Source organism: Sitophilus oryzae, unplaced genomic scaffold, assembly GCF_002938485.1.
Source record: "Sitophilus oryzae breed Bouriz unplaced genomic scaffold, Soryzae_2.0 scaffold_810_pilon_pilon, whole genome shotgun sequence".
Classification (NCBI taxonomy): Eukaryota; Metazoa; Arthropoda; class Insecta; order Coleoptera; family Curculionidae; genus Sitophilus; species Sitophilus oryzae.
Window position 1 is genome coordinate 5386789 of NW_022147429.1, and position 25786 is coordinate 5412574.

General features: G+C 32.7%; 2 protein-coding genes across 2 annotated transcripts in view; one reads left to right on the top strand and one right to left on the bottom strand.

The window, feature by feature from the left end:
• LOC115889092 (sodium/calcium exchanger 1) overlaps positions 1–18691 on the bottom strand; it is a 342486-nt gene extending 323795 nt beyond the window's left edge. Inside the window, exon 1 of the mRNA XM_030909008.1 lies at positions 17118–18691. Within this exon, the coding sequence (XP_030764868.1) occupies positions 17118–18691 (1574 nt within the window). The remainder of the gene's footprint in view (positions 1–17117) is intronic.
• Positions 18692–23367: 4676 nt separating this feature from the next.
• LOC115889031 lies at positions 23368–24386 on the top strand. Its single transcript, XM_030908939.1, has 2 exons — positions 23368–23778; positions 23829–24386. Exons 1-2 carry the CDS (start codon positions 23437–23439, stop codon positions 24051–24053), a joined length of 567 nt encoding a protein of 188 aa, XP_030764799.1. The 5' UTR covers positions 23368–23436; the 3' UTR covers positions 24054–24386.
• The last annotated feature ends 1400 nt before the right edge of the window (positions 24387–25786 follow it).

Below are 25786 nucleotides of genomic sequence, written 5' to 3' on the forward strand. Positions count from 1 at the left end.
ATTAAAATTAATATTTCGACGTCCTCTATTATTCCCCGAAAGCATGACCGACTTACAGGAATCACCCTGTATATTGTAATTAATTATTGAATAATGTAGGTCTTTAATCATATTTCTGTAATAACTTTATTATTAATTTTACTACTCTTTTCTTACATATTTTTTTTGGATGGTTGCGTGGAAGAGCACAAATGTGAACGTCGCCATCGTTATTATTTTAATTTGTATACAATTATTTATACATATACTTAATAAAGACATTTTGAATTGAATTGAATTGAATTGAAAATACCGTATTTACTTAACATGACAGATACGAGAACTTCTTATTTAAATTTTACGGTATCATGAGGTATGTGCTCACTGGCACAACAACCAAAACTGTTATTTCGGTCTTTCCGATATTCCGGTTCATCCGGTAAACCGGTATTTCGGTCATCCGGTCCAACCGGTCTTTCGGTCCATCCGGTCTTCCGGTCCTGCCGGTATACCGGTTTAGTATCGGTCCCACTATTTAATATTGGAACCGGTATACCGGTTGTGGGACCGGTACTTCGTGGTACCGGATGCCGGGACTGAAATCCTAGAACCGAACATCTCTACTATAAAACTGTAAAATTAAAGTGCGGTAAATCTTAAACAAATTTACTTTTATTTTAATCGTAGAAACGAAAAATGTAATAATGTGTTTTTGGGTCCCTCTGTACTTTTTGAAAATAATTTTAAATTGTAGCTTTAGTAGTACTCCAACGATCCGATATAGTGGCTACAATACTCAGTATCGAATGAGGTGAATTAACCATGTTTATAGTTAAAATAAACACGTCCCAAAGAGCTTTGTGTTTGCTTCCAAAATTACATGTTGGACCCATAATGGCATTTAGTAACTTTATACCCGCAGTTATGTAGTGAGTATCATTACGAAACGCCAACGTGCCACTTATGCATACGTGTCAGACACGGGCATTAAGGTGCGTAGGTATGTACTAAAACTTGAAATGTTAAGTACTCTATTCAATAAGGAGAGCTTAAGGGTTATTTTATTACTGCTTTATAGTATATTGCCTATTTGAAAAATAAATTCACTTCCAAATAATATTTTTCTTTGCTCCCAAAAGAGAATGTTAAAATATCCATAGAATAAGTTTATCTTTCAAGGTTAAATGTTGCGTGATAGAAATAGTTCGCGTGTGAAACTTTGTCCAGTTAGCTCTGGAAATCTGGGCGGTGCTAGAAAATAACATTTTGGAACGTAATCTTTTATAGACATATCTAGATTAAGTGGCTAGCTAACGCGGGGCTTTTTCAATAACTTTAGTGTAGCATGACATGTTCGGATATTCCTAACTGTTAATATATTTAATTAGGATTATTGTTTGTTCCAGTACAATAATTAGTATGTAGAAAAATCGTGGGTAATTTGGGAAGGCTCAAAAGAAAATAATTATGTTGTTGTGGCGTTTCGCGACTTTATTGTCGCTTCTGAAGGGAATATAGAAGAAGCACATTTTTTAATATCAAATACCGAATAGAACACTTACCTAAAACATTTAGTAATCCAAATGGCTAAAAATTGATTCATAGTAATTCCGCAACCGCTCACACTATACAGGGTTTCCCAGAAATAAGTGCAAGTGTTTTAAGAAGTGATAGATTTCGATAAAAGAAACATATTTTCTCTTTATCGTTTTTCAAATAAGTCCAAATTAACAGAGATATTAACATTGAAAATGTTTCTGTTATCCTATATAAGGGAGCCCAATTCGAATTAAAATGCTACATTTGCCACACCATGACGTCATATATACAAGGGTATAGGAAATCTCGGCGCAGCGGCGGCAGTCGGCCAGCGCGCGCAAAAACCATTACATCGCTAATTGTTTATTGATATATCTTTATTAATTTAAAAGCAAAAAATATGGGGTTTGCTTTGATACCTTGTCAAGACATAAGCGAAACTTTTAAATTGTTTCTTTTTTTCATTTATGCCTTCGTTTTTCGTTAAATGAAAGTTATATTAAAAAAAATCTATTTTTAAACCAAATTTTCGCATGATTGAAATGATTATTCATGTTTAAAGTTTTTTTTGGTCATAAGCGCTAATGGAAATGTTTTTTTGTAAATAATTATAAAAAATTACTCCCTACGAAGACTTTATTGTGTACTGGATCAAAAAAATAAGTATTTGTTTTCTGAAACGGTGGTATTAATATATCGATTTTTGATGATAGTGCCTTTTTACCCTGTTTAATTTTGTACTACTTTCGGAATAAGGGTCCCCATATCATGTACTGTGATGTACTGTACTTCCATCCCTGAAAAATTCAGCTTGTGACACCGAAGTGAGAGGTAACGTCAAAATAAGCTTTAATCTACCTACATCATCATAGGTAGGTGTAGGTACTCTAGGTAAATTCTACCTAGACAGTAGCTGAACTAGCTGACAGTAGTAATTAATTTGTTATCCGATAAGTAGTTGTCATTATATAAGTTTAATCGTCTTATACCTCCTATAACGGTAGGTTTTGGATTTTTCCTGATTGGTTTGTTAAACAAAAATATACTGGGCATATAAATGTCTGTTACAGGTTAATTCGTTAAAGAAATATGTTACACACATATTATTTTAATAATAATAGTATAATAGTAATGGCTATATTATGTTATAACACATTATTGAATTAACAATTGAAAACAGTATTGAATGTACTTATTTTAACCAATGCATTGTTTTGTTTTTTTAATCTCACAAATAAGAAATATTTTATAGTTTTTATTATAAAAAACAGTGATTATACAATTTATTTACACCCCTTACACTGTTTTCTGTAAGGGGTGTAACCAGGAGTATATTTCGTAACCTTTTACGATATAAGAGGGCACAAAGTGTTTTATTACTTAATGCTTAAAATTTAATAATATATTTGTACATAAAATAAAATAGACTAGAAAGTCAATTAATTAATATTGACGTAATTACTAAATAAGTACAAGATTTTTTTTCTAATTATTTTAGTGTATTTTTAGTCACCGAATTATAAAGGAGAGATATCCAACCATTGCATTATTTTACTCACAAATAAATGTTTTATGGTTTTTATTATAAAACAACGATTAATTTATTATACACCCCTTAACCCAAACACTCCAAGGAGGATATTTCGTGACCCCGTATTTAAAGTGGACAAGGTTTATTAGTCAATGTTTTAATTACCCAGCGTCTTTAATAAAAATCTAATGTAATTTTTCATAGAAATGATCTGACATGAAAAGCAAATTTTATCAAAAAACTTTTTGATTATCTACAAGGAGTAAACCGCTGACAAATGTCTGTATACTAATGCCAAAGTAATGCCAAAAATACAAATTAAATACCAAAATTTCTCATATAATGCCCCACTAATGCCAAGCTGATTCCAATATAATACCACTAATACCACGAATAATATGTAACACATTTGTTTCACGAATTAACCTGTAACAATACTGGTAGGTACGTGCACAGATTTTTTCCTAGGTAACTTAAAAGTCGTTAAAAAGTCTAATTATATTTAAAGAAGATATAATTCCAACAAATTACATTATAAGGCCAATAATGCACAAGTAATACCATTAAAATTTTAGCGTTTTTAACTTGTGTAACATATTTCTTTAACGAATTAACCTGTAACAATAGTGGTAGGTACGCGCACAGATTTTTTCGCTAGGTAACTTATTAAGTCGTTAAACAGGCCTATAAAAGCTATAACAACATAGGTAACTAATATTTATAATTTAATTCGAGTTTTAATCTCAAATAATAAATGTTTTTACTGGTGTATTTCTGAAGTGTTCATTATTAAAAGTAGATATTCTTCAAGTTATGCGAAGTAATAAGTAATGTTTCCGGTGAGACCGCGTATATGTCACCGGATTCTGGTTAGTATAAAGACTTTTTCTATAGAAAGAGTTTTTTCTATATTTTCCTTTCAAAATAAGACTAATTTCTTCTTATTCTTTTAAATATTACAGTGTTTCTTTTTCCTAAAATGTTATACTTAATTTTCGCTTAAAATTAAAAAATCACAAATGGAGGAAAATATACGTTATTGAATAAAGTTTATACAAATCACTTTACCATAACAAAAAAGTAAAAACATGTCATGGCGGAAGATATTCAGGTGGCATTTCACACATTTATCTATTAAAATCGAGATTAAAATAATAAACTTGCGTAACATGTTATACACGAGATAGAAAGTTTCAGAATCGATTAATACGCAATACGCTACGCAGTCAACTTATTCCTATGCGCGGATGAGCGTCTTCAAGACTCTTCCTTCGGCCAGGGTCACGACGCCGCCGAAGAGGAATCGGCCTACGTTTGGCTAAACAGGCTGGACACGGTGGAGTACGATATTGGCGAGTCTGAATATTTATAAAAATTTGCAAAGTAAAATATGTTGGAAAAATAATTAATCCATACATATATAAAAGCTCAAAGGGTTTTTTTGTTGCATCCATCCCGCCGAAACCGCTTTACCAATCTTGATGATTCTTTTTTTAAATGAAAGGTATATATGTGTAGATTTGTTATGAAGTATTTTTATAGTGCTTAATGGCTATTTCTTTGTGTAAAACGACTAAATACTAAAACATACCTGAAAAACACCTACACACAATACCTCCAGAAATAAATTATTTGTCATTGTCAGTGGTGTGTCAGTTAGATTATATATTACGTTTTTAGATATTTTAGAGTGAGTTCATGCCGCCAGCTTTAGATACATAAATATTAGCACAAAGGTTCGTTTAAACGACATTAGTGAATTAGCTACACAAAGCGATTTTAGGAAATTCATCCTCTTAGAGAGTAAAATTATCTCGGAACAGTTTGTTGTATGAAAATTCCTTACTATTTGGTCTAGAAGAATGAAATCCTACAAAAAGAATTAGAAGAAATTTTTGAAACTCATCAACCAAATGGGTAAAGTTAGTAAAAATTTATATAAAACTTGGTGACCTCTGGATTATACACAGAAAAATTGGCACAAAGGTAAAGCGAATTTATGAAATTTATACCCTTGGGGAGTAGAATAGGGAATGAAAGTTTGCTGTACGAAAATACATAACTATAACATTATAAACCAGACAGTATAAAATTTTATACAAAGGTTTATTTAGTGACATCATAACGAAATATATCTTCCTCAATTATCCTTCAAAGAATAAAAAATAACCTATAAAGAGAGTATTAGTGCTCTTAATAAATAAAAAAAAGATCAAAAATAAAAAAACTACACTAGCTAGCTCACTAGCTCTCTATAAAGAAGTAAAAAATCATTTAAATCAATGCATAAACGATTCGAGGTGTAACGCGAACGTAGTCGCGAGAAAAAGCTAGTAATTTATTAAATTAACTCATTAATTTTCATTGACTCATTAATTTTCATATTAGTTAAAAACTAAGAAACTCATATCAAATTTAAGTTTTGCAATTTTGACTTATACTTTTTACAAAATCTGAACACATTTTAAAAGAAAAAAAGTTTTTGATAATATTTGTGTAGATTGACTACAAGTTGTATAACATAAATTTCTACGACCGGTCTACCTAGTGGTCTGCAGCATCGCCTTGTGGTGCAAACGTGGGCCTGTTAATCTGTGACGTGACGCACAACAGCCAAGAAAAACAGAAGCGTGGTTAAGAATTTAGTAATTTAAAAAAAAGTCTTTTAGATAAGTAGTAGGTATTAAAAAGTTTTGTGTTTAAATGGGGTTTGCCTTTAACAGGTAAAAAGTTATATCGTAAAGTGTAACTTTCCGTAAGAATTCTTTATTTGTCATTGATCATGATCTGTCATCATGTTAACCTGATGTTTTGTATGTTATTTTGTTTTTTTTCGAGGTTTTTTTGCTTGCTTGTTTTACGGATAGGTGCGATCGCATAATTATTATTGATAATGTTATATTTAATGTTAACATTACTACTTTTTCAGTGAATCTTTAAATCTGTTGTTTTTTGTTAAGTTCGTTATTTAAACATATGTATGTAATACACTCATATTAACACTAATCATATTTTTACGTTTTTATTCATCATTTTCAATGCCCCCCCGGTTGCATCTTTGTAAAGGACTGTGAATTTTTTACTTAAAATTTCCAAAAAAAATATTTTTTGCTAAAATTTTGGGAACCACTGGATCTTTTCTGGATTTTCTTTCTGGTAAATTTAATCTAATACCTATGTTTTTCAAAAACATTCGAATTTTCAAAAATTTCTCTTCGCGAAAAAAACCTCATTGGCGTGTTTCTGGGGTTGAACTATACCACCGGTTAAAATACTTGCACTTATTTCTGGGACACCCTGTATAGTCCGGTCGAGCTACCAAAATCCGTGTGTTTTTAAGGTGTTACCGTTGAAATTAAGTGTGGAAGTCCAGCGTTATACCAGCAAAAAAAATAAAGGTGTTTCCTTTTGGAATTCTCCCTTTTTAGGAATTAAACGTCCAAACCTAGCTAAAAATCCAATGAGGCCTCTACGGATAGAGCTAGTAGACCACTATATTCGGCCCATTTAAACTGGTTTAGAAAATGCATAGTTTCCGAGATATTTAATTTAGAAAATTTCGATTGTCGATTTTCTGGATATAACCCTTTGAAAAAAATTGATTTTTATATTTATTAACTTTTTCCACTTTTCTTCGTTAGAAGACGTTAATATAAGAATTATAAATGCAATTTGACCCCATTTTTAGATTATGTTATATTTTAAAAAAATTGCCGAAAATGAAAAAATCGGTTTTTATTTATTTTTTTCACCCTATATGTACTTTTTTGGAAAACTGTGTATACTAAAAAAATAACTAATCAATCTGCATCGATCCACGCCCAAAAATCTTTCAAATCGGAAAAAAGTGAAAAAAGCTCAATTTTGGTCGGGAAATTTTTTGCAAATTTTGCTTTTGTTCAACTTTTTTTAGGGTATCTACCAAACCTTTCAATTCTAAGAGACCATCTATGCACCGTCGCGTCGGCAAGACGAGTGATGGCGACCTCTTATAACCTATTTCTTGTTTGTTATATTTTTATAAGGACGCGTAGAAAACGATTTAAAGTTGAAATGTTGCCAAAATCGAAAAACGCAAATATCTCGGAAACGGTAAGTAGCTAAACGACCAGCGAGGCCTCTACGGGCCTACGGATAGAGCTAGTTGACACATTTGAAGGGTCCAGGGAAAATAATAATCGCCATTTTTCTAATTTTACAGGAGAGCACTGGACGGTTGGTGGTTATCAGGTTCCTTCCGTGTATTCTAGATTTTTACTAGGCATGTATCATAGGATTTAACAACTTATTTCCCTGCAGAATTTATACATTTTGTAGGCACTAGTTAGACCTACTATAATATTGTAAAATCCTAAAATTAAGAAATTGGCGCTTATCAAGTTTTTCCCCCGGACCCTTCATTTTAAATAGGGCGATTATAGGGATGTTAATTTTGTATTCTCTGTTTTTTTTTATACAGAGTGTGTCTGTGAGAGTGGCCTCATATGGTGAATCTTAAATAAATGCAAATATTTTCAGGACTGGTTGATCCCGATAAAAGCAATATTTTCTCTTTTGCCGTTTTTCATTACGTTTGAAAATTTAAAAAAATATATTTTTTGCTTAAATTTTGAGAACCACTAAATTTTTTCGTTTTTTCCCTTCTTCTAAATTAAATCTTTTGCCTATGTTTTAAATCCAAGATAATTTTCAAAAATACAAAATTTTCAATTTTTTTTTCACGAAAACACCTCATTTATATGTTCCTGGGGACAAATCTAGCCCTAATATTTGCCCTTATTTAAGGCACACCCTGTATTTTTTATTATAATAGTTACTCCTTCCCATAAAAAGTGTAACAACGTCAAACTTGCGACTGTAGAACATGCAAAGAAAATATTTTTCCAGCGACAATATTATAAATTGAAAGAAACGCTACTCTTTGAGTAGATCAATTTTAAAAACGGAAATAAATAAGAACATATATATCAACCTTGATTTGTTAGGCACGCATTCAACATAAAAGAATAAATATAGCAGATATGTACCTAAATATTCGGCATAGTTGCTTGATTGAAGCAACAAAAATTCGTTTATATGCAGAATGGATTTTCTGGGTATACAGTCGACGAAAATCTAACTAAAATGAGAAATACGGTTTAAAGTAAACTTTCAGTAAAAGATAAAGCACATTGAGCAATACGGCAATTTTAAAATTGCTTGCTGTTTCGCATGGTTTGCATGGTTTACATTTTTCAATTTTTGGTTAAGCTCTAAAAATATAAAGTACATAGAAGGACACTTATGTTTATGTTTAGTAATTATATGTAAAGATGTACTTACCAATCCATTTTCTGAAGTATTTATCTTTACTTCATTTAGTTTCATCACATAGTATTTTTCTTTCATCAAAGTTTTCAGAGACCCTTAGACGCTCAGTTATATTGTACCTACAATATATTATTGTACTCAACTACAAATAGTTTAATAGTTTTTCTACCACATCGACTTTTGACTTTAAAAATGTCATTTTATAAAAACCTTTCCACAACGTGTTTCAAAAAAAATGTGCCGTATCTCGTAGGCAGATTCTTAAAAATTATAGTAGTAGGGTAGGAAACAAAAAGAGGTAAATTGGTTACGTCAATATATCAAAATATATATCTTAATTTCACTTTAATGCCATTTAATTGTTATTTATCCATGTTCGTTCTTGATTTGATCCCATAAATAAAAACCCAGGCATATTGAATCCGATGACCTAGCTGGCCATGGAAATATACCGCTCCAGCGTCTCTATCTACTAAAGTAAGTGAGTTTCAAGAAGCCCCACACATTCATAGCAAAATAAGCAGCACAACTGCACCATCATGTTGACGACATTTCAACAAATGCAATTTCATCATGATGGATCCCCTAACGAAATTGGCAATTCATCTCTTAGAAATTAAGTTATTTCATTCGGATGATTAAAAAAGTTCAATCATTTGTCATCCTCGAATTCCTGCCCAAACATTTACTGACCAACGGTCTTGGTGCTGAACCAACTTGCATCAAGGGTAGATTTGGACCAGTAGTGCATATAGTTAAGATTCGCACTTTCGATGTTATATGAAAAGTGACCCAAACGACATAAACCTTACAATATAATAATAAATAACACAAACAACAGGTAAAACACGAAAACATGTAAAATCAAGGACGAACTTGAATTAATAACTAAATGACGTTAGATGAAATAAACCACTAGTTTTCGGCCATAAGAAATTCGGCCGTTTTCTGTTAAAAGCAATATGGTGGCACAAAATTCCTAGTAATTTTAATAAAATTATTGATTTTAATTTGAGAACTACCTACGTATAATTAACCAAAAAAAAATCATAAAAATATATATGGATGGTCGATAATGTTACTTAAACACGTTTAAAAAATTATGGCGTCATTTTTTCAAGAAAACGTCCGAAATTCGGAAGCATGAAAACTAAACTTAAACGTTTTGATATTTTGACGTAACCAATTTACCTCTTTTTGTTTCCTAGCCTATTACAATAATTTTTAGACCATATAATCCTAAACGGCAGCCTGACATGATTTTTCTCTAAATATATCTGGTTAGAGAGAAGATAGAAAGTTGCGGTTTGGCGCTGATATTTTAGAAATTCTGTGCTCTATTTAACTGTGCAAAAAGAAACATAACTGGCTATATAACATTTTTGTGCAAAAGCACAATGTCTGTAATGATGTTAAACAACGTCCTCTAGCTACCACGAAAAAATCTATGGAAATAAAATTTAACTGGGGATCATTAAGAAAGAAAAGCTCTTTTAAACGAGACCGAGTTTGTTTAAATCGGCTAACCTAAACCAGAGTTATCCTTATTTTAATAAAAGCAAGTTTAACCTTCCCCCACCACTTTATTTTATGAGATAGAGCAAAATACTTTATATCAACAAAAATACAAATTTCTCGGTGATTACAATAGTAATATTTAAAATACCTCTTCACCTGCATATTTTTGAGAAAAACGCTGTTTCCTGATTGGCGCCCCCTAGCGGACATTTTTCGAATTTGAAAATAATTTCAAGCGATTTCCCTTGGACGATTTACTTATTAGAATTTTTGTTCCCAAAGTTATACGGTAAGTAGTTTCTGAGATACAGCCGGCATCCATTCTTAGTTGGCCACCCGGTACAATATTGTTCCTACACACAAATAATAAAATTTTGGTAATTACTTTTAAAAAGCACGATTCAATAATTGGGTATACAATATAACATTAGACGCAACACAATAAATTCTGTATATTATAAATCCAGTAGGGTGGTTATTAACGACAAGGGGGGAGGGGGATTTTGTGCAGGCTTTGATTTCCCATTCATTGATTACGAAAGAACAGATTAAACCAAATATAAAAGATTAAAACCAAAAAAGGCTACAGGCAGTGACAATTTGACCCCAGAATTAGCCATTATAGAATGGGTATGGACAAAGATATTTAAACTCGAACCGTGTTTTAATATCTCTGTGTATGGATAGTAGTTCAGAATAAGCGTAAACAAAGTAGGCCTCAACCCGATTAGTCCTCGCAGCAAAAAAGTGATTATAATTAAAAATAATATACTCTACTTCTAGGATACCTTTGATTATCCTACTTGTCGGATAATTAAACGTAGTATTGCAGTTTTATTGCACGTTCTTTAAAGTTTTCACCAAAACAGGTCGAGTTCCTGAACAAACCGTAGGTATTTACTGACAAAGTAAATAATACTGTTGTTTGTTGAATTTTGTTACAGCTTTTATGTCAGTGGACGTACAACAAAACTTCTAGAATTGTAACTAAATGTATCTAAATCCGAATTACGTACAGTTTCGTAAAACTAGTATTAACTCCAAACCCTTTTCATTATACATTCTACTAAAGTACAGTTTTCTGTAAACCTATGCTCATGTATATGTATTAGTTATTTTCCGGTTTAGTTGTATAAAATTAGTTTGATATATGTACAGTGTTTTTGTAAAATAATTTAGAATAATTTAGTATTTTTTCATTCAAGTGCAGTGTGAAATTAAAGGTAGTGTTGTTTTTAATTGCACACATGCTTTTTATTTCATTTCAAAATGGGTTGATTAGTTATCACAATAGAACGGAATACAGTTCACAACAGAACGGAATGGAGAAGAAATGTAAACTCAGTTAACAGCGACAACCAAAAAGTGAAGAGGCAACAAAGCAATGAGATTTTTGAATGTCCGGAGTGCGGTAGAGAGATAGCATCACGTATCGGGCTTTTCAGTCATAGAAAGGCTCATGAAAGAAAACGCCTTGCGTGACCATCTTCTGATGCGTGTCAAATACTCGTTAACGAGTAATGGCAGTAATGGTAACGTAAACGGTAATGATTAGTTATAAAACCTTACAACGTTATACCTTATTATAAATAAAGAAAATCATCGAATCATCAACCCCATCCCCTAATCAACTTGTCCTATTTATAAAATTCACATAACTCTAATTAACAAACTGGAAATATTGTTTTGGATATTTTTAAAAAAATCCAAAATTTCGTTTTTAATTTCTTAATTTAGACTGACCTGTTATGGAATTATTATACCAGGTGCGTCTCAAAAGTTGCTCACCTCTATAACTTTTTTACTTTTTCAGATACAAAAACGAGATTTGGTATGTTAATATATGACATAAATTAAGATTGATTGGGGTATTCAATTGTTTATGGTCACTTTCTGTTTCACCCTGATTACTTTTGATTTTTAAATTGCACCCTCGTTATATTTCTACTTTATTTTTATATATGTTTTTTTCTTGGTCTTAGGCCAATAAATAATTTTCCTTTTATTTCATTAAGCACATGCAATTTTTTTTTTATACACCGTCTAATGTTTCGACCATTTTTTTGGCCTACATCAGAGTCAAAAAGTCATTAAAAATACAATAAAAATATTTTTGTTTTACTTACACAAGAACGTAGATCATAGAAAGAAACTTTATAAAAAACAATCACGGAACATATTCAACAAACAGGACGGTTGGGAATTTTCAAACATATTCTTTAATTTTACTATACGGCCAACGACCTACATACAACTAATATTAATAGAAACAAATAGTTTGCTCAGCCTATTTACATCTTTTTTGTCGTTTATTGATTTGGCGTTTTTCTGTATTTCTACCATTTCGAGGAATTCCCTCTTTTTTGTCACAGATTCGGTTATTAAAATTTTCGTCTGGCTGTAATTAAATGTATGTTTTTTTACTATTTTCATGATTTGTCAGTGCCGTCTGGTTTTTTTTATCATATCTGTGGCCCTTAATTCAATTTTCCAGATATTGACTAGTTTAGCCGATGTATACTGCATCACAATCATTGCATGGTATTTGATATACGATATAATTTTTTTGTTTTTTAGGCGTTTGCGTTTTTAATTTACTGAAATTTTTATTTAACAGGTTGTAGCCACGGTGACATATGTTAATTTGGTATTTTTTAAATGTTTTTTGTAGTTGTTGAGATAACCCTTTTATGTATGGAACAGATATGAATTTATTGTCTTTTTTCTTCTTATTTGCATTTGCAGTGTTTGTGTTGTAAAATTTATGTATTCTGGATTTAAATATTTTATTAACTAAATTTTCGGGGTAGTTGTTTAATTTTAAGGCATCTTTGGCTTTTTTATAGCTGTTTTTCTAAATTCTGGATCGGATAATTGTATAGCACGATCTGCCAAACCTATAACTACTGATTTTTTCTGCGAAATTGGGTGATTGGATGAAAAATTTAAATATCGCGATGACCATGTATTTTTGGTATGCCATTCCGTTTTTAATTTTCTTGAATTAGGGTGTATGGTGACATCTAAGACATTTATTTTTCAATTTTCCTCCGTTTCTAAGGTAAATTTAATATTTTCATGATATTTATTGAATTCATTTATTATACTGTTTATCTTATTTTCGGGTATAGCAGTTATAATGTCATCAACATATCTATAAAAGAACGGCACCTTAAAATTCAAGTAACCCAATATACTCTCCTCCAAATCCTCCATTACAATTTGAGCTATTATACTTGATATTGATGCTCTCATAGCGCATCCCTCGATTTGTTGGTATAATATAAGAAAGGTCGTTAAAATATAAGAAATATATAGAATTTAATGTTAGTTCAACGCGTTTATAAATTCATTTTTTGGGATATTTGTATGATTTTTTATTTGATTCCATTTCTTTTTAATTACATCTGTTGCTAGTTTTATTGGAATGCTCGTATATAATGAGATTACATCTAAAGAAATTAATTTATATCCTATTGGTATATCTATATTTTTAATTTTTTCTTTAAAATCTTTTGAATCTCTTATATAATAGTTGTTTTTATGTGCTATATTATTTAAGATCCCTTTTAAAAATTTTGAAAGTTTTTCATAGGGAGACTGGACGCAAGATACAATAGGTCTCAGTGGAACATTGTCTTTGTGAAGCTTTCGTAAACCGTATATTTTTTTATAGCATTGCGTATAACTAAATGTTCTGCTTTTTCTGGTGGGATATATTGGTGGGTTTTTTTTCCCATTATAATACCATTTCGTTATTATTTTTTTGATAAATATTGACGCAAACGCCTAAAAACAAAAAAAGTAATATCGTATATCAAATACCATGCAATGATTGTGATGCAGTATACATCGGCCAAACTAGTCAATATCTGGAAAATCGAATTAAGGACCACAAATATGATAAACCAGACTGCACTGACAAATCATGAAAATAGTAAAAAACATACATTTAATTACAGCCAGACGAAAATTTTAAGAACTGAATCTATGACAAAAAAGAGAGAATTCCTCGAAATGGTAGAAATACAGAAAAATCCCAAATCAATAAACGACAAAGAAGATGTAAATAGGCTGAGCAAACTATATGTTTCTATATAATATTAGTTGTTGTAGGTAGGTCGTTGGTCGTATAGTAAAATTAAAAAATATGTTTGAAAATTCGCAACCGTCCTGTTTGTTAAATGTGTTCCGTGATTGTTTTTTATAAAGTTTCTTTCTATGATCTACGTTCTTGTGTAAGTAAATCAAAAATATTTTTATTGTATTTTTAATGATTTTTTAAAATTTGTTTAATGTAATAATTGTAGACTCTGATGAAGGCCAAAAAAATGGTCGAAACGTTAGACGGTGTATAAAAAAAATGTGCTTAATGAAATAAAAGGAAAATTATTTATTGACCTAAGACCAAGAAAAAGCATATATAAAAATATAATTTTAAAGGTCAAAGAACATAAAAAACAAAAATTTCTACATTATTCGATAGAAAATGACACTCTGAATAGCATGCATGACATGTCATATGTCAACTTTTGTCATTTTCGTTTAAAAAAATGCGTTCAATGTAGAGTGCCATGACTGTGTTACAAACAGTAATTTTTAATAAAGAATCCTTGAGGAGCCAACTGGAAACAAAAATTGAATACATCAATACATCCTAATTTATGTCATATATATACTAACATACCAAATCTATCATACAAAATAGCATTTCAGTGCATTTTCAATATAATGTGAAAAATGGAATTCGCAAAGTAGAAGATAATAAACAATTTATTTGAGATTGATGCTTTTTTAAAAAAGTCGTGTTCTCTGTCATTACAGTTAAGGTTGGAATATTTGTTGTAAAACACAACAGCAAAATAAAAACCACAATACACCAAACCGTTTTACTTCTAACACTGGACGCGCGTTTCGTTAGCCATGTTAGCATTATCAGCAGATGATTAAAACTTAAAATAGTTTTTAAGTTAATTTTATTGCCTGGTTTGGCATTGTTACCTATTAAAAATAGCAGTTTTTCATAAATTACTTAAAATTGGCTTGTCCAAAATTGTTAAAATTTGGCATGTATATTCAAATAATCTATTTACGACTTCGCTGTAAAATTAACAATGGAAACAATATCTGGACAGTTAAAAATTTGCACGCGATTTCCTATGGTTCCAACGACAATGCATCACCCGGTATATTATTAAGTTTCCATGCTTAACAATATTCGAATTATTGAACCAACTTATTCCACATATTTACCCAATTATAACAGAGACTCAATATAACTATGTCACCAGCCAATTTTTAACGACGCTTCTAGCATAATTCAATTAACTTAATGAGGTAATTAGAGCTGTGTGTCTCCTGCGACTACATGCTTATTAGGACGATCCGCTTATTATCAGCAGTCGCGATGCCCACACGATGAAAATTTCCTGCTTGCAACCGATGATATCTCTAGATCGGCAAGGGCAATAAACATCCTATTAGAAACCTGGTTAATATTTGTGGTTAAAGCGCGAAAACATGTAATAGAAAACCCATCGATGCGTAAATAAATACCTACATAATTTCAAACCGTGTCTGGATATATCCTGTAATCCAGGTTATACAGGCGTTGATTCTTATAAATAAAGTAAAATTTTCCGAAGATAAGAATTTGTTTAGTTAATTTTGTGTTAAAATGTTTATTTTTCATATCCTCACTAATCTCCCTATCAGTGTCTCTTTTTTCAAAAAACCGAATATGGATACAGAGTACCGCGATTTTAATTTTACATTAACATTATCACAGCAACATATAACCAGCAAACTCCATAAGACGACGCATGGTGTCATTGATGACGTGCACTCAAAGTTGTTTTAATTTGCCTATACTTATACGACGATACTCGTCGAAAAATGAAAAATATAAAATTGTTTCAGATATCATATTATAAAAATAGTTTACTATATTATTCGTTAACACACTAATGCTTTTTATTTTAATAAAGCAGGAACATGAAAAGACAAAGTCCTAGACTTTTTTTAAAACAGGATGTTTAGTTAAAAACCAAACAATTTTGAAGCTTGTTATAAATAAAGAAAATCATGAAAAAATAATTAAAGTTTACATTTAAGGAAATCGTTTCTAAAAACATTATAATTTCCACACAAATACTCAGGAGAAAGATTAAACCTTAATTTCAAATTTTGTTGAATAAATAATACAATATGATCGAAAAAAATGTGTCAGCGATGGCTATGAAATGAAGATCGCTTTCATTTTATATATAAAGTTATATGGGGAATGTCATTGATCGTCATTTGTAAGTCAACTGTATTCTATCATCCCCTTCCTCTAATCAACTTGTACCTATTCGTAAAATTCACAATTCAAAGGCACAATAATTAACAGACTGAAAATATTGTTTTGGATATTTCTGACGAAAATGTATTTTTGTGATTACTTGAGATATTATAAATTTCAGAATTTGTTTAGTTTTCAGAAGTTCTTGTTTTGACTAGGATAAAGGTTTTAGTTTTATTTAATTTCATCTGTTATGAACCAAAATACAACATTAATTCACCACAGTACACCAAACCACTTTACTTTTGCATTAGACACTCGTTTCGCTAACCAAGTTAGCGTCATCAGCAAATGATCAAGGCTGTATTAATCATCTGCTAACATGGTTAGCGAAACACGCGCCGAGTGCAAAAGTAAAGTGTGTGTTGGTGTATTATGGTTTATGTTTTATGTATTTTGCTGTGGTAACACCAAAGGCTCCAACCCCCAACTGTAATCACCTGTTATGGTAAATCCAACATCTAAAAACATCATCATCAAGGTAAAATCGATTATTTTTTTAATGATATGCTTTATTGTTTTAGCTCAATTGGCGTTAAATTTTTCTTTGGTAGAAACGTTTTGACCAACTCTGCTAGACAACCATAGAGAAGAAGGTGGTAGTCCGATGCATTTTGGCTATAGAATTATCTATCGTCTTCACTTATGTCCATTTTATTCCCATGATATATAAGTGGGTACAACCAACTCTTTTGAAGTCCGAAGTTAAAAAAGCATTTGAAAGTACATACCTGGTGATTTTTTTCACAATTTCTTGTGTTTAATTCCAATATGATTAGAGACGGTATTTGAAATATTTGGTACTTTGTATTTAAAATCTTAGTTTAATATTTGCAAAGGTATTTAATTGGATAACATCATCGAAAAAAATATTTTATTAATGCAATGAATACTTACTCTGATTCGTTATTTTCAAAAATAATCTCTCCCTCCTGCTCCTCGTATTCTTTTCCCGCCTTGCCAGTACCATCTTCAGTGCGAAATGGCAAAATAACACGCCCTCTAGCTCCCGAACACCGGACCACTTTCAACTCATACGTTCCCACACTCTCCACCAGCTCGTGGTTCTGCGACTCGAACTTGAACAGACCGCCGTGGTCGTCATCTAGAATGATAACTGTAGCAAGTACCGGCGAGCCCAAGCTGCCCGGTGGCTGAGCCGAGCACAGTCTAACGTAGAAATGTTCGTCAGGTTCAAACACGTCATCATCTATCACTTCCAATGTAATGCGCTTCTCCTTTTCGCCCGCCTGGAAATGCAACGTACCCTTGGCCTTGACGTAATCACTTCCAGCTTGCGCAGTACCATCCTCGGTCCCGTACTCCACGACTACCGGAATGTCGATGTTGCCGGTTCTAACGACCGTGACCTCGAAATGACCGCAGCTTTCCAGCACGGTATACTTTGAAGGGTCGAAGAATACTTTAGCTCCGCTTTGTGAGAACTCGGTCACACCGCTTTCTCTCTGAAGCTCGGCTTTTACCTCACTTAAGTCGCTCTGAGCCCGTTCAGAGATCCTTCTCATTAAATCTCCGCTACCCATTAATTTTCTAGTTGCTTGGATACGGTAAAAGGCCCTGGATTTGGGTCCTTTATTTAGAAGAATTTCGTGGGCCATCTTTTCCAAGACGTCGATGTCGGTATGAGGGTGCTGTTGTCGGAGTTCTTTTAAGGTTGTTATATATTCTTGCTTGATATCTTCGTGGACGTCATCTAAGACTAAGAGCTCGGTGTTTACCATTTCCAAGTTGTCAGCACCTTCGGCTTGAACTATGACGCCACGACGGTTCATCCGATAATCTTTCTTCATATATTTATGAATCTTTCGATCGGCTGCATAAGCGGTGATTACTGTGGCTGGAAAGAAGGAGAACGTTACTAAGCCTTCCCATATTTCGACTTCTCCCGGTGAGAAAAAGCACAGGATGAGATAGAGCCAGACGTATGCGAACACCGACCACGTAGCCGTGACAAAAAATACTCCTAAATGTTTGATTCTTCGCACCTCGCCTTTGGGAATAACTGACACGCAAATTGCGATGATAACCAGGAGATTATAAGCAGCGGAACCAACGATAGTACCAGGTCCCAGTTCTCCAGCAGTGAAGTTACGCGCGTAGATTTCGATGACCGATAGAAGAATTTCCGGAGCGCTTGAACCTAACGCCATCAAAGTTAAGTTAGCTACGGTTTCGTTCCAAAGTCTCACCACGATGATGTGCTTCTCGCCGTTGGGTTTCCGAATAGATACCTCCCGTTCCTGCGAGGTGATCACTTCGATAGCAGCCATAAAACGATCTGATACTATGGAAACTCCGATAAAGAGGAAAGCCATGAAGAAGAAGTAAACAAGTCCTCGGCCGATTTTGTCTACTAATGCGACGTCGTCGAGGGGCTGCCAACAGGGCAGGACCAGGCCGTCGGTGCAGCGGATGGTGTCGGTGGTGACGTTCGGGTGGCCGTCCCCCATCATCACGTCGTGTTGTTCGGGCGGCAGGAGCAGTGGCGATGGGAGCGGCGCCGCATGCCACGAGTCGCGCGGCCGTCGAGACGGAACTGACGAGCGTCGCGGCGACGACGGAAACAGAGGCGCCCGACCTGGACCCTTCAAGGAGTGGCGCAAATTCGGCCTGCTCGGAGGTAGAGGAAGGTGTTGTTTGGGTGCGACTCAAATTTTGGAGGCATCAGATATATAGGTATAGTCTGTCCAACTACAAAATCATTGACACTAATAGATGTGTCTCTGATTTTAATTGAAAAGTTAAATTAGTTAAATAAATACGTAAAAGTAGTTTGTTTTATTTTACAGGGAAATAAGTTAGTACAATTGGAACGACTAAAGACTTTTCAATGTCAAAACATATTTTAACGTTTCCCTGGTTACTGATTTCTATGTGTTGCCCATTCATCATAGCTATTTTTCAAAGTAGTATTTTAAAACATTTTTAAAAAAGAATTTATCGTTATATGATTTAATTTTTGTTTAAAATATATATAAAAAGTATATTGGAAATAATATGACAAATATTTTCAAAATAATAAATACACGTATCAGTTATATCTTGATTGAAAAATTTTAGTGGTCTATATTTTTAGTAATTGTCAACGCAGCGAAAAAACGCTCCAAGTTAGCATTTACGTCTAATATCGTTCTGCGCATGCTCAGTAGCGTACGCAGAGAGAAGGATATATTTATACGATAATCTTGCCCTAGAAAGAAATAAATAGAAAAATGCATGTGAAAGTCCCGTAAACAAAGTCATGTGTAATATATATATGGCATAGCTTTATCCACGAAGTTTATAAGATCTAAGATATTGCCTCTGGATATTGTCAGGGCTGGCAGATCTCGATAAAAGAAACATATTTTATCTTTACCGTTTTTCATGTAGTCCAAAATAACCGAGATATTTTACTTACTTTTAAAAATTTCAAAAAAATTTGAGTTTTCGCTTAAATTTTGAGAACCACTGGATCTTTTCTAGGTTATCTTTTTTGTAAATTTAATCTACTACCTATGTTGCCATATTATAAAGTTATTATGTTTTTTAATTGAACATTAAAAACATTTCCAATTTTTTTTTGAAAAAATTCCAAATTTTCAAAAAAAAAGTTGCGAAAATACCACCTAGACGTCTTTCTGGGGTCGAGATATACTACCCCTAAAAATATTTGCACTTATTTAAGAGCCTCCCTATATAATTACTTACTAGGTATTACTTTTAAATATTTTTATATTATTTGGAACGTTTGAATTTGTTTAAAAACTTATTTGTAGCGTTTGAAAAAATAGCATGTTCTATTCAGAGTAAAAATAGCTTTTTGTGGAGAGGCTGTATGTTTAACTACAGCCGAGTATCATTTTTACTCCTAATAATATAATTTACTATTTTTTAATATTGTGCCGAAATAAATAAAACGCATCATAAATAAAACAAGATATTTTATTAATAATAACACATACTGAATTTTATACCCCAAAAGTTGATTAACTAACTTTAATTTTTTTTAACCAATACCTTTTCACATTATCTCCTGCAGAGTACTTAAATCTATTATTTACCTATCGTGTCGTTATTTTACCGTTACTCCAGTTTTAAGTACCATATACGAGATAGTAGATACAAACGTTATTGGTGGCTATTAGTGACTCTCTGGACTCTGGACACCAAATATTAACTATAAACTGTGCTCTGGGTCTACAGTTAATTTTCCCTCGATTTTTCCATCATTAGGTGAATGGAGGAATGTATTTGATGTGTGTTTTGTGTTTTTGAAGTTTCAAAAACACAAGTGTATGTGGATCGGGATGACTTTTTTTTAAATAAAACATAGAAAAATACTTGTATATTAGCCTCTCATTAGCCCTGTATATTATTGCGTTTTTGTCTTCCTTTCTGATCACTTTACTTAATTCTAAGATCATATTAAATATAGTTCGATAGTTCCAGAGATATTTAAAAAAAAATAAAAAAGTGAATACAGCCTTTTTTAAAAAAAATATTTAAAATACAAGAAATGTTCTGAAATCCAAAATATACTAAATATTTACTATTGTTGGTTTGTACTTGCTTTGATATAAATATCGCAATCTTAAACTATACAGGGGGTTCAAAATCCTATGCCAAATTTTCTAAAATATAAAATCATTTTTCTTCGTTTTTTTCAGCTGTATAACAGAACACCCTGTATATTATTCCTTTGTTAGATCGAGAATTAAAAATAAATATTTTTCGTATTTAAAGTATTTCACAAGTTTTAACGGTTATAAGTTTTTATAAATAGTATTACTAGATTCTACGTCCCACTAGTCAACTCGCATACCCAACGTTGCCGTTTGTTGTAAGTTTGTTGTTATAGTAAGGAGAATACACTTTTCACAGGGTGCCTATGAACAACTTGCTGCAAATAGGGGTTGCCACGCTTAAAAGTTTTTCCTGCGGGCTCGGAAACAGTGCGTCGGTCATATGTAGCTCCTATAGCCTCCACAGATGTAATAAAAAAACTTAGGAATTTTGTATAAGTAATAAAAATAACGTTATAAAAAACTTTTTGGTTAGACTGTTATCATGGATTTTTGTATAAGTGCGAAACTAAAGTATACACTAGGATGTATTTCAGGAAAATATTTTAACTTCTACAGGGTGGGTCAAAAAAGTATGAGTAAATCGGGATGATTTTTTTAATGAAACACCCTGTATATTAGTCATTTGTTAGATGGAGAATTAAAAAATGAACATTTTTAATATTAAAAGTATTTGAAAATTTTTAACAGTTTTAACCGACGCACTTTTGCCGGGCCCGTAGGAAAAACTTTGAACCGTGGCAACCCCTATTTGCGCCATGTTTTGCACTCTGTGAAAAGTGTATTCTCCTATTCATAAATATATGTAAAAATTAGATTTTGATTAAAAATACGATGAGCCTAATAATCGTGCAGCCGGATCCTGTACAAAGTATAAAGTTATCAAACTTTTAATTTTTCCACAAATTATACTACAATATTTGAGAGAAGTGTCATTTTGGCCTTTGATTATCTTCCGTCAAGAGAAATTAAATAATATTAAATTATTAAATTATATGTTATTGAAAGTACAAACGAATATTATGTAAATAATATGTAATGTACCCTGGACCTACAGTCAGTACAAAAAGTGTCCGTACACCCCTTTTTTTCAAGCAAATTTTATAGCCTCTTTTTTCATGTTTAAAAAAGCTGAAAAACATTTTTTTTTAGTGGTTTGTTAAATATGGAAAAAAAGATAAAAATGGTTGGTAGCATTCAAAAGAGAGGCAAAAATTATATACCTCCTAAAAATTACACAAGGATTGAACAAAAAATAGTCCAGATATAAACTTTTCAATTTGGCAAAAATAATCAATTTTTTGCAAAAATCTTAAAAATGTTATTATTTTCAGCAAATTTAAAAGATTTAAAATTGTATATTTAGATTATTCTTTGTTCAATCGTTGTGTAATTTTCAAGAGGTGCATAATTTCTGCCCTCATTCGAATAGTAACAATGTTTACCTAAAACCACACAAATTTTCAGCTTTTTTTTAAACATGAAAAAAAGGGGCTATAAAATGTTTTGAGAAAAATTGCAAACCCGCGTCAACTGAGAAACGTATTGAAGATTTTAAATGTACCATTAGTTTTTTTAATAATGGTAAAGAAAAGTTGCTACAAAAAAAAGGGGTGTACTCAGACTTTTTGTAGTAATATGTTTTTCAGATATTAGTTGAATCGAGGGGTGTCTCACTATTGGAATTACATGTACATTTTCTTGGCAGTCGCTGGCAATCAATGGCAGTTTTACGGCAGTCGCCTATAATAATTACATGGCAGTCATAGGCAGTCCTCTTCGCAGTCATTGGCAGTCGCTTGCGAGTAACACGATATTTTGGCAGTACATGTACATTTTTTACCCAAGTGAGACACCCCTCGAGTTGAATAAATGTCATTCTATAAATAAACATACGTCTTTTGCAAAGCTCACCTTTTCCTGTTCCTACTGACTCTTTTTCCTTTTTCCTCTCTCTTCTATAAGTTGCCATCATGCTTATAACTTTTTTCTTGCATATTTCTTCAGGTTTGCCTATTAAAGTGGCGATTTTCTTCCAGGCATTTATTTTTTTTGGTTTTTTAAAATAATGTTTGTCTTTGGGGTCCAACAAAATAGTATGCGTCCTATACAACTCAATTAATTCAAGCAAAATATCCTCCGACCATGTAGCCTCCATGCTCGCCGGTCAGACCAGAACGACGAATATGCCACAACGCCGGCGCCCGGCGCCGTCTAAATTATAACGAGGGGCTCCTTTGTGTTCGTCGCAAAAACCGACAAGAAGTGGATTGCAACGATCACACTGTGAGCGGCTCGCGATGCGCTCGCGGGAGGAGTACACATAATATGACGAATTGAGCTTGTGGCAGGCTCGGCTCGTGCTCGGCTCGCGTTGTGCTCGCTATATGTATACGCACCTTTAGGCTTTCTCTATGGATACAACTGACTCACGCAAGCTGTTGCTAGGATATTTTATTAATTTTAATTGTAGTTTTTAGACATTGTGAATGATCGTAAACTAAAAAGTATAAAGTGTAATTAAAACTACTAATTTATCTCACTAATTAGGCATTTCCAAGTCCATCACGATTGACGTATGTCATTTGTCACTGAACAGCTGATCGGGGTCATGTTTTGTGTTATTGTATATGGCGAGTTTCTTATTTATTGCGATCATGTTCGGCAATCTGAGTGCTTATGCTCGTTTACTTGACAATAACGAAAAACAGAGATATGCAGCGAATACTGCAATATTCGGAGGTATTGACCCATATTCGATTGAACTGAAAAATTTCATTTTGCCGCTAGATGAATTGCCACGAATTACATCAGAGGCAGTTACGAATTTTCTGATATTCAGAGTCAGTCCTGCCACACAAGCTGAAATCCGGGCTTATAAGAGTTTAGATGCTTTCACACAATTTGCGTCCAAGTGGATAGAAGACATAAAAGCTCTTAAAATTAATAATTCATTTTGTGTTATTGGCAAGGTAAGATTAGACACATATAATTAATACTTACTAAGCAAGTAAAATTGCAGGTGATGCACTTACAAAAAATTAACAGCCCAAGCCTAAATATATGGCTCTCTCTGTCAAGCAATGGAGATATTTTAAATTCTCATTGCGATTGTGTTGCTGGTTTAGGAGAGGCCTGTACACATGTAGCCGCCGTGTTATTTGCTTTAGAATATGTCAGCAAACAAGAAGAATCTGTAACCGATGTGCTGCTGGATAGGGCCAAAATCCAAGAAAAATTTCCATAAAAAGATAATCGATATTGAGTTCCGCCTACCCGAGAACTTACTTCAACCATTTGCAGAAGAAGAGATTATTCCTATTGAAGAAGAGATAATGCCTGAAATACCGGATGTGAATGTGGAGGAATTTTTAGCGGTATATAAAAATAGTGGAACAACATGTGTGTTAACTTTACAACATACTTTATTAAAAACAATTTATTACAACATACTTTATTAAAAATTATAGTTATTTAAAATACGTTTCTAAGAACTTTTCTTATTTTAACCAGGATAACTCGTAGTTACAGTACGTCTGTCCGTTCTATAGCTACGGGGTATCCGTGAGAGGGGAAACGATATTCTCTCGATGTTTTTCGTAAAAAAATAGACGACGCGTCTCATCAATAAAAATTCGACAAATTTGCAAGTAGCCAATAAAATGAGTGTGCGGGGCGATTTGCGGTGACGTACTCGTCAACAGTGGCGTGTCGTATAGGGGGCCAGGGGGGGCGAATGCCCCCTCCGCCCCTAGGCGCTTAGCGCCTCTGGCGCTCTTTCAAAAAAAAATAGAAAAACTAAATTTAACACAAAAACAAACGGTGCCCTACCGTACCTACCCTTAGCTCTTCAAGATAAATTATTACGTATATATTTCTGACATTTTATTTTTGTTTTTTAATGTTTACTTATATTTAATAATTTAAATCTCTAATGAAGTAGACGTATACGAAGATACGAAACGCCGGCGCCGGCGCGGCGCCGCCAAAAAAGAAGACGAAAGCAGTCGCGAAGGAAATAAATTCGGGGAATCACCGACCGAAATATAATCGATTATAATGAAGTGCTGAATTCTTGAAGTGCTGAATTCCAATTTTTGTCAAAAACATGATAGTGAAAACCGCATATCGATATCTGTTACCGTTTCGGAGTTACGGGGTGTTTTTCAAAAATATGCACTTTTAACAAATCGCTGTAACTTTTTTGTTATGGAAATTTTTGTATTTTTATGAAAACATTTCCAAATCACCTTTTTACCTAGAATTTAATGGTTTAAGTATAATTTTTTTAAAATTAATAATTTAAGAATTATCAACAGAAAATTTGATTTTTTATATGAAACATCCTGTATATTTTTAATTTATTGAAAATAATTTAAAATTACCTTTCCAAAAATATAACACACTTGATATTTTGCTCGATTCCTCTTCGAGATATAGAGTATATAAAAATTCGCCCGCTTTAAATGAGTAAGCTTTGAACGGCACCGGCTGTAATGCAAAAAAATCTAGCTGTGAGCATCAATTAAAACGAAAATAATATTTGCTATGAGAGATGCAGAATTTTATAAATATTTAAAATATATTTAATCAACATCAACACATTTAAACTATATCTAATAACAAGAAAAATAAATAGCAAACCAAGACATGAGATTTTGCTATAGATAGATGTTCGACATATCAACCGTCTTCTGTTATGGACAGACGGGGCAGTTTTTTAACATTTCTCGCGGAATTCATTAACTCAGTGGGGGTGAAAGATACCCTCTCATAACTGCTAAGTATTTCTAATTCTTGTCTAGATTATACGGAAGAATAAGGAACCTTTATTTTTCCGCAAATCGATAGGATTAGATCCATGGGCACTAAGTCAGGCGGCCTCGACGGCCAACGGTTGGAATCTTGGTTGGCTATTCAATTATTCTTGAAATTGGATGCAAAAATTTGCTGATAACTTCAGCGATCAGAGGCGGTGCG

Bases quoted from the DNA above. Each gene is read 5' to 3' on its own strand.
- LOC115889031 (XM_030908939.1), top strand. From the start codon at position 23,437: ATGGCGAGTTTCTTATTTATTGCGATCATGTTCGGCAATCTGAGTGCT. The intron at 23,779-23,828 runs GTAAGATTAGAC...GTAAAATTGCAG, and splicing joins CATTTTGTGTTATTGGCAAG to GTGATGCACTTACAAAAAAT.